General features: G+C 44.9%; 1 protein-coding gene across 1 annotated transcript in view; it reads right to left on the bottom strand.

Moving 5' to 3' along the window:
• The window catches only part of CDC73 (cell division cycle 73), a 119,484-nt gene that overhangs the window by 24,771 nt on the left and 79,887 nt on the right, over positions 1-14,826 (bottom strand). Inside the window, exon 11 of the mRNA XM_069737278.1 lies at positions 9,272-9,329. Within this exon, the coding sequence (XP_069593379.1) occupies positions 9,272-9,329 (58 nt within the window). The remainder of the gene's footprint in view (positions 1-9,271; positions 9,330-14,826) is intronic.

The following is a 14,826-nucleotide window of genomic DNA, read 5'->3' as shown; positions in this document are numbered from 1 at the left end:
GCCTATAATTCAGACAGTCACGTTTTACTCATTGATTCTGTGTTAGACTTGGACCAGATCGGCACAATCACTTCAGTGTGTGTTTAACATGGCCTAGCTGTAATAAAGTGTAATATCACAGGTCCAACAGCCCATCGCACAAACGACAAACATCTACATAGTAGGAATATGTGTGTGCCAGACAATCTAGATATTCCACATCTGCATTACACTGAATATTTTACTAGACGATTCCTATCCCATTCAATTTCGATATGATAAAGCAGCATCTCCTTTTTCCTGCAGCAATCACAAATCACATTTTCAGGACCAGGCCTACGGTTATTCTGTCTTTAGTCTTGTAAGAAAGCCCAATTATGAAGTGCAGCTACAAGAGGGAGTGCTGAAATGTGCAGTCTGCCTGCATGTCCCACTTACAGAGACAGGCCTGTGAAGACTAGGGTTTGGAAAAGAAACACCATAGAAAAATAATATTTACCGTAGTTAAACCTACAGTATGCCAATTTCATACAGCCATATAAAGGATGAAAATTCCAGCTTGACAGCGGGTCTGATCCCCTATTATGCTGCAATCTTGTATTGAAATTATTGTCTGTACATGTCCCCGCTTAAAGGGAACCTGTCACCCCGTTTTTTCAGTACGAGATAAAAATACTGTTAAAGCGGGCCTGAGCTGTGCGTTACTATAGTGTATTTTGTGTACCCTGATTCCCCACCTATGCTGCCGAAATAACTTACCAAAGTCGCCGTTTTCGCCTGTCAATCAGGCTGGTCAGGTCAGATGGGCGTGACGACATCGCTGTTTCTTCCCCCAGATCTTGCATATATTTCCGTTGGTGGCGTAGTGGTTTGCGCATGCCCATCTTCTGAATCCACTGGGCAGGAGAAGAAAAAAAACGCGCGATCGGCGCTATTTCCCTGGTGATCTGTGGGGGTGGCCATCTTCCTGAGGCCGCGCGTGCGCATATGGAGTCCTCTGCTGCCCGAGGCTTCAGGAAAATGGCCGCCGCGATCTCCATCTGCGCACGCGCGGCATATTTTCCTGAAGCCCCGGGAAAAACGGGGTGACAGGTTCCCTTTAATTGTAAAGTGCTGCGGAATATGTTGGAGCTATACAAATAAAAGTTATTATTATTATTATTATTATATCTATATATATAATTGCCTAAGGGTTTTTCCGTCTGTGTCTTTCTGTCTGTCTTTCTGTCCTGGAAATCCCGCGTCTATGATTGGTCGAGGCCACCAGGCACCGGCACAGCATCGACGTAGAAATCCTGCGTCTGATTGGTCGAGGCCTGGCGGCCTCGACCAATCAGCAACGGGCACAGCTACGATGTCATAAAGGATGTAGAAATCCCACGTTTCTGATTCAGCGATGGGCACAGTATCGACGTAGATGTCATAATGGTTGCCATGGCGACGATGTCATAAAGGTTGCCTCGACCAATCAGCGACGGGCACAGTCTGCCGCGAATTCTGGAATCATCATTGTCCATATACTACGGGGACATGCATATTCTAGAATACCCGATGCGTTAGAATCGGGCCACAATCTAGTCTATATATATAATTGCCTAAGGGTTTTTCCGTCTGTCTGTCTTTCTGTCTGTCTGTCCTGGAAATCCCGGCTCTCTGATTGGTCGAGGCCGCCAGGCCTCGACCAATCAGAGACCGGCACAGCATCGACGTAGAAATCCCGCGTCTCTGATTGGTCGAGGCCGCCAGGCCTCGACCAATCAGCAACGGGCACAGCGACGATGATGTCATAATGGTTGCCATGGCGACGATGTCATAAAGGTTGCCTCGACCAATCAGCGACGGGCACAGTCTGCCGCGAATTCTGGAATCATCATTGTCCATATACTACGGGGACATGCATATTCTAGAATACCCGATGCGTTAGAATCGGGCCACAATCTAGTCTATATATATAATTGCCTAAGGGTTTTTCCGTCTGTCTGTCTTTCTGTCTGTCTGTCCTGGAAATCCCGGCTCTCTGATTGGTCGAGGCCGCCAGGCCTCGACCAATCAGAGACCGGCACAGCATCGACGTAGAAATCCCGCGTCTCTGATTGGTCGAGGCCGCCAGGCCTCGACCAATCAGCAACGGGCACAGCGACGATGATGTCATAATGGTTGCCATGGCGACGATGATGTCATAAAGGTTGCCTCGACCAATCAGCAACGGGCACAGTCTGCCGCGAATTCTGGAATCATCATTGTCCATATATTACAGGGACATGCATATTCTAGAATACCCGATGCGTTAGAATCGGGCCACAATCTAGTATTTATATAATTGTCTAAAGGTCGGTCTGTCTGTCTGTCTTGGAAATCCCGCATCTGATTGGTCGAGGCCGCCAGGCCTCGACCAATCAGCGACGGGCACAGAGACGATGATGTCATAAAGGACGTAGACATCCCGCGTCTCTGATTGGTCGAGGCCGCCAGGCCTCGACCAATCAGCGACGGGCACAGCATGGCGACGATAATGTCATAAAGGCTGCCTCGACCAATCAGCGACGGGCACAGTCCACCGCAAATTCACCTCGACCAATCAGCGACGGGCACAGTATCGACGTAGATGTCATAATGGTTGCCATGGCGACAATGATGTCATAAAGGTTGCCTCGACCAATCAGCGACGGGCACAGTCTGCCGCGAATTCTGGAATCATCATTGTCCATATACTACGGGGACATGCATATTCTAGAATACCCGATGCGTTAGAATCGGGCCACAATCTAGTTATTATTATAATCGTCCAACAGCAAAATTTATTTTTATTATTTTGTGTTATTTATTTTAAGGCTTGGATTAACTAAATATACTACACAGAGGCATCCCCTGCTGCGAAGCCAGAGCACCATGGAGATCTGAATCCGCGCCCAAAGCCGGGTCTGCCCTGCTCAGAAGTCACAGCAAGGCTTCGGCCTATGACTGGCTTTAGTGATCAGGTGACATCGGAGGTCTTACTCTAACGACCTGACTGCTGCAGACAATGATGGGCTGCAGTAGTGCCAAGACTCAGAACTAAGCAGATAACCCCTCGAGAGCTGGAGTAGCATGTGCTGGATCCATGGGGGTGCTGCTTATTTATATTCATTCAATGCTGGGAAATAATTTACTGTCAGAAAAGCCGTTTAAGGCAGACACACACATTTGCTTGAAAGATCATTTAAACACCGATTGTGATTCTGATGCAGCCGTCCAGATTTTAGTCAATACTGCCCGTTATAGTCATTTCACTCTAATACATGTTCAGTGGCGATGGGTCATTTCATGGAATATTCTTTCAACCAAAAAGAAAAAAATAAATCACTCACCTGAAAAAAGCAAACCCGTCTGACAATCTGATCGGCTAGTGATCAAACGGTCTTTGGAGCAAACGCGCTAAAGAAAAAAAAATAATGTGAACACAGCCCAAGTTGCATGTGTGAACCGATTGAAGACCTGTTTAAAGCCCTTCATAAAAAAAAACTGGACAAAGCTAAGGCCCAGCTCACAAACAGCAAGAAGAAAGATTTTGTTTCAGGCTGGTAGTCTTATTAAAAGCGTGCTCTAATTTCACTGTTTTATCACACAGCTCATCAACTCCCTTCTATTCCATCCAAGCCTCAGTCTGTTTTCTAGTCTTTAGGACAATGCTCACTGCTAAAAATATACAAAGCCTACAAAACAGGCTTTCACCTACCAGAACTCCAAAGTAACAGAAGATTAAAAAAAACTCCTCCAACCCAATAACATGGCACTTAAAACATTAATGTGTGCACTGTGGCTGATTTCGCCTGTAAATTGCAGCGAAATATGATGGCATAAAGAAACCAGAATTTACTTATTTCTGCAGCAAGAAAAAAGCAAAAGATATTTAACCTTTTCATTCAAGTATAAAAATAAAAAACAGGATCTGAAAACTTGCTACACTACACCAGTCACAGGTATGCCCTATAGTAAACATATTGGAGAATACCTTTAGCATAATTTTATATAGCCCAATTAAAAAAAAAAAAAAAAGCTCCCTTCCACCATTCAATAAGGCACTGGAGCATCCGAGGAGGCGGCTTTGTATTCCCCGAGGCTCGGCGTAAGCCTGACAGCTGTGCCTGTTCCCTGCAGCCAAGCATTTGTAACGCCTAAACACTCCCCAGTGCACAGCGAATATATTCAATTACCCACACAACTCCTCAGCATCTGCGGGTGGACCTACAGTAACTGGGGCTGGGAGCAGGTGTTACCAAAGTCCAGCCATGGTAAAAAGTTACCTGAGTTTTCTATATACTTCATGCCACAAGGAACAAAAGACATTGTTCCTATGGCCTCCAGCACATGGAAGAAGAAACTGCTGAATGGAGACCGGTACGGAGCATGTGGAGCAGTGTGACAGTGGAGGAATACACAGGTAGCGACCAGACCAGTGGATCCCTACCGGTGTCTTATGGCTTCATTAAACAGAGGCAGGATAAGAAAGGACACGTGATTAATATGTGGGGTGTGATAGCCTACCACAGGAAGCATCAAATTGTTATTTCTACTATATATTGCCATTATTCCCTTATAAATGCCTCTTAAAAGATGTAAATATAAACACATGAATAGAAGGCTTGATAACTGCATCACAAAGCGGTACAGTACGATTCTGTGATGGAGGCAGGAGAGGGCGTACACCGCCACCAGTTGCGGACGTGCAGGGTCAGCGCGGAGGACGTGCAGGGTCAGCGCGGAGGACGTGCAGGGTCAGCGCGGAGGACGTGCAGGGTCAGCGCGGAGGACGTGCAGGGTCAGCGCGGAGGACGTGCAGGGTCAGCGCGGAGGACGTGCAGGGTCAGCGCGGAGGACGTGCAGGGTCAGCGCGGAGGACGTGCAGGGTCAGCGCGGAGGACGTGCAGGGTCAGCGCGGAGGACGTGCAGGGTCAGCGCGGAGGACGTGCAGGGTCAGCGCGGAGGACGTGCAGGGTCAGCGCGGAGGACGTGCAGGGTCAGCGCGGAGGACGTGCAGGGTCAGCGCGGAGGACGTGCAGGGTCAGCGCGGAGGACGTGCAGGGTCAGCGCGGAGGACGTGCAGGGTCAGCGCGGAGGACGTGCAGGGCCAGCGCGGAGGACGTGCAGGGTCAGCGCGGAGGACGTGCAGGGTCAGCGCAGAGGACGTGCAGGGTCAGCGCGGAGGACGTGCAGGGTCAGCGCGGAGGACGTGCAGGGTCAGCGATCCACTTCAGGCAGTGCTTGCTCTGGGCAAGCGAATACTAACAATCAAGCTAAAGGGAGGTGGAGACATGGCGATTAAGGAAGTAGAACAGTGCACAGGGTTCCTGGTCACGCCAAGAGTGCATGGAAAAGCCCTTATTTTTATATGAAAAAAAACATTTCTGAAAAACTAAAGAAATTAAATCTATACTGCAGAGCTGATATTTATAGCAAGTCACCTATTGGCCTGTAGAAGTAGTTTAAATAGCATTTTGGGGGTGGGGGAGCGACAAATTCCCTTTTAAATTAAAAAAAGTACAGAGCTAGAACCTACAAGTTCAGAAAGGAAATCTTCCACACAGCCCAATATGCCCCAGCATAAAATGCTTGGTCTAGGTACCAATACAACTACCGTATATACTCTTGTATAAGCCATCCCGAATATAAGCCGAGGCACCTAATTTTGCCACACACACAAAAAAAAAAAAAAAAAAAAAAGGGAAAACTTATTGATGAGTATAAGCCAGGTATGCATGGCTCCTCATTCCCATCCTTGCCTGCATGGCTCCCATGAGACAAGTATATAAAAGAATATACCGTATATACTCGAGTATAAGCCGAGATTTTCAGCACATTTTTTGGGGGCTGAAAATCCCCCTCTCGGCTTATACTCGAGTCATACCCAGGGGTCGGCAGGGGAGGGGGAGCCGGGGCTGTCTAATTACACTCACCTGCTCCTGGCGCCGTCCCTGCAGGTCCCTGGCTCCCCAGCTTCTTCCTGTACTGACGGGACCATAATCAACATTTGTGCAGCACTATATGGGGCAAGTGTCTGGAGCATCTTATGGGGCCATAATTAACGTTTGTGCAGCACTATATGGGGCAAATGTCTGTATGGAGCCATAACGTTTATGCAGCACTATATGGGGCAAATATATTTATGGAGCATCTTATGGGGCCATAATTTTTGTTTGTGGAGCATTATATGGGGCAAGTGTCTGTATGGAGCATCTTATGGGGCCATAATCAACATTTGTGCAGCATTATATCGGGCAAATGTGTCTATGGAGCATCTTATGAGGCCATTATTAACCTTTATGCAGGATTACATGGGGCATATTTTAATATGGAGCATCTTATGGTGCCATCATAAACTTTATGGAGCATTATATGAGTCTCCTGATTCAATATGGATATTCAAAAACACTTAACCTACTGATGTCTCAATTAATTTTACTTTTATTGGTATCTATTTTTACTTTTGACATTTACCGGTAGTCCCCTGGGTAACGTTATACTGTTTGGTTTGATCTTGGGCGGTTTAATACTTTAACATTGCACACTTTTTGGCACTGCCTGACTTGTTTTTGTGGGGTATCCTCTCAGTTTATCCACCTTGCTTTCTAGGTGGTTTACTATTAGGTACTGCATTCGGGTTATTTCTCCGCCTTCTTTGGATGTTTTTCCATCTGCCTGGTGGTTATGGGCGGTTTATATATGTGTAATTGTTATAGCATATCTTGCTTTAGTCCCATGAGCCAGGGGGTAGGTTTATGCTCAGGTTTTTGTGTAGGCATGTATTTGTTTATTTAAATATTATATGTAAAGTTATGGACATGGACCAAGTTTTTCATGATGCATTGTTTTAATTATGTTTTAAATTTTTGTGTGGTGTGCCAATAAACTTCTTGTTTTCATATGTGACTATTGTGGTTTTATATACCCGTGGTGTGCATGTGTATGGTGGTTCTCTTTCCTTTTGCTTCATCCCAACCCTAACCCATCTCTTAAACCTATCACTAACTGGTGTTTTCCCCTCAAGCTTTAAACATGCCTCCATCACACCTATCCTCAAAAAGCCAGACATTCAGCGTCTCCCACTCACACACCACCTCCTCACCTATCTGTCGGAGTCCCACAAGGTTCAGTCCTAGGGCCCCTGCTCTTCTCCATTTACACCTTTGGCCTGGGACAGCTCATAGAATTTCATGGCTTTCAGTATCACCTTTATGCTGATGACACGCAGATCTACCCATCTGGACCAGATCACACCACCCTACTAACCAGAATCCCTCAATGTCTGTCCACTATTTCATCCTTCTCCTCCGCTAGATTTCTGAAACTTAACATGGACAAAACAGAATTCATCATCTTTCCCCCATCTCACGCCCCCCTTCCCCCCCCAACGAACCTATCCATTACAGTGCATGGCTGCCCACTCTCCCCAGTCCCACAAGCTCGCTGCCTCGGGGTAATCCTTGATGCTGATCTCTCCTTCAAACTACATATACAAGCCCTTTCCATCTCCTGCAGACTTCAACTCAAAAATATTTCACGAATCCGTACATTCCTCAACCAAGAATCTGCAAAAACCCTAGTGCATGCCCTCATCATCTCTCGCCTTGACTACTGCAACCTCCTGCTCTGTGGCCTCCCCTCTAACACGCTCGCACCGCTCCAATCCATTCTAAACTCTCCTGCCTAACCCACCTGTCCCCCCACTATTCCCCGGCCTCTCCCCTCTGTCAATCCCTTCACTGGCTCCCCATTGCCCAGAGACTCCAGTACAAAACCCTAACCATGACGTACAAAGCCATCCACAACCTGTCTCCTCCATACATCTGTGACCTCGTCTCCCGGTACTTTCCTGCACGCAACCTCCGATCCTCACAAGATCTCCTTCTCTACTCCTCTCTTATCTCCTCTTCCCACAATCGTATACAAGATTTCTCTCGCGCATCACCCCTACTCTGGAACCCTCTACCACAACACATCAGACTCTCACCTACTATTGAAACCTTCAAAAAGAGCCTGAAGACCCACCTCTTCCGACAAGCCTACAACCTGCAGTAACCACTGATCGACCAAACCGCCGCATGACCAGCTCTATCCTCGCTCACTGTATTCTCACCCATCCCTTGTAGATTGTGAGCCTTCGTGGGCAGGGTCCTCTCTCTTCCTGTACCAGTTATGACTTGTATTGTTTAAGATTATCGCACTTGTTTTTATTATGTATACCCCTCCTCACATGTAAAGCGCCATGGAATAAATGGCATGATAAGATAGATATATATATATTTATATATAATAATAATATAATAATAATTTTATTTATATAGCGCCAACATATTCCGCAGCGCTTTACAAATTATAGAGGGGACTTGTACAGACAATAGACATTACAGCATAACAGAAATACAGTTCAAAACAGATACCAGGAGGAGTGAGGGCCCTGCTGCTCGCAAGCTTACAAACTATGGGGAAAAGGGGAGACACGGGAGGTGGATGGTAACAATTGCTTTAGTTATTCGGACCAGCTATAGTGTAAGGCTCAGGTGTTCATGTAAAGCTGCATGAACCAGTTATCTGCCTAAGTATGTAGCAGTACAGACACAGAGGGCTAATACTGCATAAAGTGTATGAGAACATGATGCGAGGAACCTTTTTTTTTTTTTGTTTTTTTTTTATTATAAATAGGCCACACAGGGATCGTTAGGTTAATGCATTGAGGCGGTAGGCCAGTCTGAACAAATGAGTTTTTAGGGCACGCTAAATATATATATAGATATATATATAGATAGAGATATAGATATATTCTCCAACTTCCCTTCCTGCCACACCCTTGCACGTGCTAGCAGCTCCTGCAGCTGAGCAATCAGGAGTCCCCCCTCGTTAAGGTAATGAATATACACCTCTCTTCATTACCTTAATGAGCAGGCACCTGTGATAGCTCGGCAGCTGCTGGAAGCCGATGGTTGTGTCCAACTGTGAGCACTATATAGAAATATTTATTATCAATGCAGTGAATATTCATTTCTCTTTAGCAGCAGGCACAGGCTTTAGCAGCAGGCACAGGCTTTAGCGGCCAGCTCCTGCCTCCTGTGACCCGCTGCTCCCCCTTTCCTGTCATCTTCTGTGACAATAACTCATGTATTGCCCGAGGGGGCATTCAGCACAAAAAATGTGCTGAAAAAGTCAGCTTATACACAAGAACATACGGTAGTTACAATTCTCAATAAGTCGGCAGTAAGTCATTAATAGAAAAATAATGTTTGATAGAACCCACAGGTGCAGATTCTGCTGTAAGTACCTGGTCTCGGCACTGGCTGCGCGGCAGGGGTTTGAGTCTTTCTAGCTGAAGCACCTTCCTGGAAAAAGAAAGGGTAGAATTGCTTTAGAATAGCAGATGTGTTTATACAGTTCACAGCAAGAAACATACTGATCTGCCAAACTGAAGCCATGAAAGATGTGATCAGCAGATTCTTGTCTTAGTAAATATATTCCATAGTAAATTGTATTTGTGACGTCGCAGCAATGTACCACCTCGGCTCCAGCTATTTGTCACATGGGAACGTTTGGCTGACAACTGCAAACAGCATGAAGTTAAAGGGACACTGTCACCTGAATTTGGAGGGAACAGTCTTCAGCCATGGAGGCGGGGTTTTGGGGTTTTTGATTCACCCTTTCCTTACCCGCTGGCTGCATGCTGGCTGCAATATTGGATTGAAGTTCATTCTCTGTCCTCCATAGTACACGCCTGTGTAAGGCAAGATTGCACCTTGTGCAGGCATGTACTACGGAGGACAGAAAATGAACTTCAATCCAATATTGCAGCCAGCATGCAGCCAGCGGGTAAGGAAAGGGTGAATCAAAAACCCCAAAACCCCGCCTCCATGGCTGAAGATTGTTCCCTCCAAATTCAGGTGACAGTGTCCCTTTAAAGCCATTCATTAATTCAATTTTAAAAGTTTAGAAATGCATTATAATAGCGATATGATATTGGAAAAAGCGCAGAGTGAATAAGTCTGAAACCCCGATCACAAGCGGGACATTATAATGTGAATTACATTTTACAAAATTCCAATCACATTCTGCAGAGGTTTCTCCGGACTCTCAGGACATACGGCAACAGCTGCACACAAATCAAAGTTAGGTCATAAAGTATTCTCACACTATACGGCCATGTCCAGACAAAAGGAAACATTCATCACGAAAGGAAAAGTCAGAAAATATTCCCAACAGGGAAGGAACTACCGTAGGTGCGAGCAGAAGCACAATCTAAACAATTAGGGTATGTGCACATGTATTCTTGAGGTCTGCGGATTTTTCTGCAGCGGATTTGTGAAAAGTGCAGGTAAAAGGCACTACGTTTTACCTGCGGATTTCCTGAGGAATTACCGCGTTTTTGTGTAGATTCCACCTGCGGTTTTACACCTGTAGTTTTCTATTATGGAGCAGGTGTAAAACCCACAAAGAATTGACATGCTGCGGAATGTAAACCGCTGCGTTTCCGCGCTTTTTTCCCCGCAGCATGTGCACTGCGGATTGCGTTTCTCATAGGTTTACATTGTACTGTAAACGCATGGGAAACTGCTGCGGACCCACAGCTGCGGAAACACTGCGGATCCGAAGCGTGTGAACATTGCCTTACAATCTGACAAAGTAGCTGGACCAACCCATCCAGCAGTAGTTCCCACACTTTACAACGCCATTCCTAATGAGTAATGGAAAAACCATCATTTTCTAGAATTTGCTTGCAAAGCACAAACAATCCAAATAACAGTTCTGGGTCCTGCTCAAGACACGGTGAATAATGGGGAATAATTAGAAACCAGGTACATCACATGCATGGCTGTCTTCTGGGGGAGGGAGAGGGGACAGTAAAACCACAGCCAAAACAATCTTGAAATATTGAATAAAGTCCTAACAACTACATTTTCAGAAAAAAAAAAAAAAATATGGAGGAATTTATAAAAACTAGCGCAAAAAAAAGTGGCGCAGTTTCCTTTAACAACTAGACCCCTCTTCATTTCCAAGAAGCCGCGAGTAGTCTCAGAGGTGGAAGCGGAGCGGTCCCCATGAGCTGCTACTCCTTTTTGTGTTGCACCAATATTGAAAAATCTCCACATTCGTTTGCATTTCCAAAGGATGAAATGCAAAGACAGCGAATCCTGGATTACACAATACCGAGCCATTCCGGCGTGCATAGAAGGCAAATGGTCTCCTGTATATCACAGTATGAGTCACTACAGCTGGCACAATTTATAGATCTAAAGGTACCGTCATACTAAACGATTTACCAACGATCACGACCAGCGATACGACCTGGCCGTGATCGTTGGTAAGTTCTTTGTGTGGTCGCTGGAGAGCTGTCACACAGACAGCTCTCCAGCGACCAACGATGCCGAAGTCCCCAGGTAACCAGGGTAAACCTCGGGTTACTAAGCGCAGGGCCGCAGTTAGTAACCCGATGTTTACCCTGGTTACAAGTGAACACATCACTGGATCGGCGTCACACACGCCGATCCAGCAATGACAGCGGGTGATCCAGCGAAGAAATAAAGTGCTGGCCTTCTAGCTCCAACCAGCGATGGCACAGCGGGATCCTGATCGCTGCTGCGTGTCAAACACGAGATCGCTATCCAGGACGCTGCAACGTCACGGATCGCTATCGTTAAAAAGTTGCTCAGTGTGAAGGGACCTTTAGGCTGGGTTCACATTGCGTTACTGCAGTCTGTTCAACACATCCGTTAAACGGACTGCACTAACGTAAGTGCCGACTTTGGAACAGCGCTAGCTCAGAGCATCTCCTAGGTCCATCTGCGCTAGCAGTGACGGACCTGGAAACGCTGCAGCCCGCGTCTCAGGTCCGTCACTCAATGTAGGCACAGCGCTAGCGCATGCCCATTGTGGGCGTGCGCTAGCGATGTGTTCGCCATTGCAAGTAATGGCGGCGTTAATGGACTATGTTAAACCGCGTTATGCCGTGGTGTAACGTAGTCCGTTAACCCTTGTCAGGCTGCATAATTTTACAACCTTAACAGGCTGCATAGGTACAATTGTACCTTCACATATACCTCCACTGTGGGAAGACTTTACTTGGTTTCAGAAACTAAAGTTCATTCAGCTACAAATGTTATGCTGATATCTATTGTTCAGTGTTGTTACTGGTCACTTATGTTGCTGTCAATTAAGTTAATTCAAACTGGGAGTGGCTTCTACTTGTCTTCCTGCCTCCCTCCTCTCATTAGCCATTTTGCTGTTCATCTCATTGCTGTGAGCACACATTTCTAGGCTTGTGAAGTCTTCAATTTCTTGGAAACGAAGGTAGGAAAGTCTCACAGCATCTAACAGCCAGTTATACCTTTATTCTCATTATGTGGGGACAGAACAGTCAAATTGTCTTTCAGCCTGGACTTGGCTTACATATATTTTGTATGAAACTTATCACTATAGGTATAATTTTTATACGAAAAATGGATAATAATTAGTATCTACATATTGTTTTACGATGTTTTATTTATATTCAGCACAAAATACGAAGCCAAAATTCATCTAGCAAGTCATCATGAGTGATAGTAATGCTGGATCTAGTTTCCGCCATAATCCAAGAAAACGTGTTTGCAGGTTAGTATAATTTTGTGAAAAGCCAATAATGTAGTATTTCGGAAAATTATTTATTTTACATTTTTTCATATTTACAGATTTACGTCTGACGAAATAATGCGAATGCTAGAAGAATCTGATTCTGAGCATGAGGATGAACCATATGTTCCATCTGATGATGAAAACTATGTACCACAAGTGGATGTTACTGAAGAAGATTCAGACATTGAACAAGAAATGGTCATAGAGCATGAAAATGAATACGAATCAGACGAAAGTGTTGAGGATGATTCTGTGCCTCAAAGTGCAGGCGACATTTGGACTGCTAAGGATGAAACTCAATGGTGCAGTAATCCACTGCCAAATGCACAAACAAAATCTCGTAATGTCCTACGACAAAGAGGTGGCCCTGCAGCAATCAGCAACCTATATACAGCAAAAGAGCTATTCAAGTCCATCATGACTCCCGAGATGTGTGACATCATATTACGGGAAACGAATCGAAAGGCCAAGAGAGTTTGTGATGCTTACAACAACGAACTGGTACAACGTTTTCCTGATTCTTCCAAACGGCCACCACAAAAAACATTCAAGCAATTTACTGAAACTGAACTTCATGCATTTTTGGGCATACTGATTGCTGCTGGTGTGCACAGAGCCAACAAAGAGAATCTGGAGGAAATGTGGAATGTTGCTGCTCTGCCTCTTATACGTGCAGCCATGTCTCGTGACCGCTTCAAGATGATACTCAGATTTATCAGGTTTGACAACGAAAATACACGTGCAGAACGTGTGCAAACAGATAAAGCTGCACCAATACGGGACATCTGGACAATGCTGAACAGTAACCTGGAGAGAGCCTACAAGCCATATCATTGTATCACCGTCGACGAGCAATTATTTCCATTTAGAGGTCATACTAAATTTACCCAGTATATACCTTCAAAACCAGCTAAATATGGCATAAAGATTTTCTGGGCTTGTGACTCATCAAATGCCTACCCTTTACAAGGTCAGCTCTACACTGGGAAACCAACTGATGGTCCTCGACAAGTAAACATTGGAGAACGAACAGTATTGGACCTAGTGAGCTCGTATAAAGGCTCTGGAAGAAATGTCACCACCGATAACTTCTTTACAACCATGGAACTAGCTAAGGTATTGAACTCCTGGAACATGACACTAGTTGGTACAGTGAGAAAAAACAAAAGGTTCCTACCTAACAACATGCAGCCTGCCAAAGAAAGGCCTGTATACTCGACAAATTTTGCCTACAATCATGATGCAACAGTCTGTTCATATGTACCAAAGAAGAACAAATCAGTCGTGCTTCTATCATCTATGCACATGACGGGAGAAGTTGAAGAGACACTAGCAGCCAAGCCAGAGATAATAAAATACTACAACATAACAAAAGGTGGCGTTGATGTTATGGATAAAATGTTGGGAGAGTACACTGTGAAACGACGAACATCACGTTGGACTTTGGCATTTTTCTACAATATGATTGATGTCAGTGGGTTAGCATCCTACATCATCTACAGAGAACACAATCCAAGCTTCAGGGCAAAGGATCAACGAAGAAAGTTCCTGAAAGATCTCGCAAATCAGCTGTGTATGATTGCAATTGAAGATCGTAGTACAAACAAAATGATAATGAGAAACCATTTTCTTCGAGGTGCAGTAGAAATGGTGCTTGGACGATGCATTGTGGTAGCATCGCAGCCAGCAGCTGGCCCCAAAATACCTCATGGTAGTCGTGGACCCTCCCCTGTTGTTGGTAGTTGCTATGTCTGCAGAGACCTGAGGCGAAAACAACGCAAGACTAGAAAGTCTTGTGTGGTTTGTGTGAAACCCATTTGCGATGAACACTCTGTAGCAAAGCCAACATGCATTACTTGCAAAGAAAATCAATAAAAAAAAGTTTCTTACATTTTCTTTTATAATGTAAATGAACAGTTTTTTACTTGTTTATAATAGTTAAATAGCATTATCATTAAAAAAAAAATTATGCTTTTTCCCTTGCATTATCTTCATTCAAAATATATGAGGTACATTTGTACCTATGCAGCTTGTTATGGATGCAAAAAGATCTCGACCCCTTATCTCGGAAGCGGGTGGAGATATTTTATTGAAATTTGGCCAATATATTCTGGACCAAAAATGTAGAGATGTCACGAAATTTCAGCCCTCTACGTCTTTTCAAAAAAAAGTTATTGCAATTTTAAAACGGAATAGTTACAATTGTACCTATTCAGC

The sequence above is a fragment of the Ranitomeya imitator genome, chromosome 8, assembly GCF_032444005.1.
Source record: "Ranitomeya imitator isolate aRanImi1 chromosome 8, aRanImi1.pri, whole genome shotgun sequence".
Lineage (NCBI taxonomy): Eukaryota > Metazoa > Chordata > Amphibia > Anura > Dendrobatidae > Ranitomeya > Ranitomeya imitator.
The sequence above is the reverse complement of the archived record's forward strand: the minus strand, read 5'-3'. Positions and strand labels throughout refer to the sequence as shown.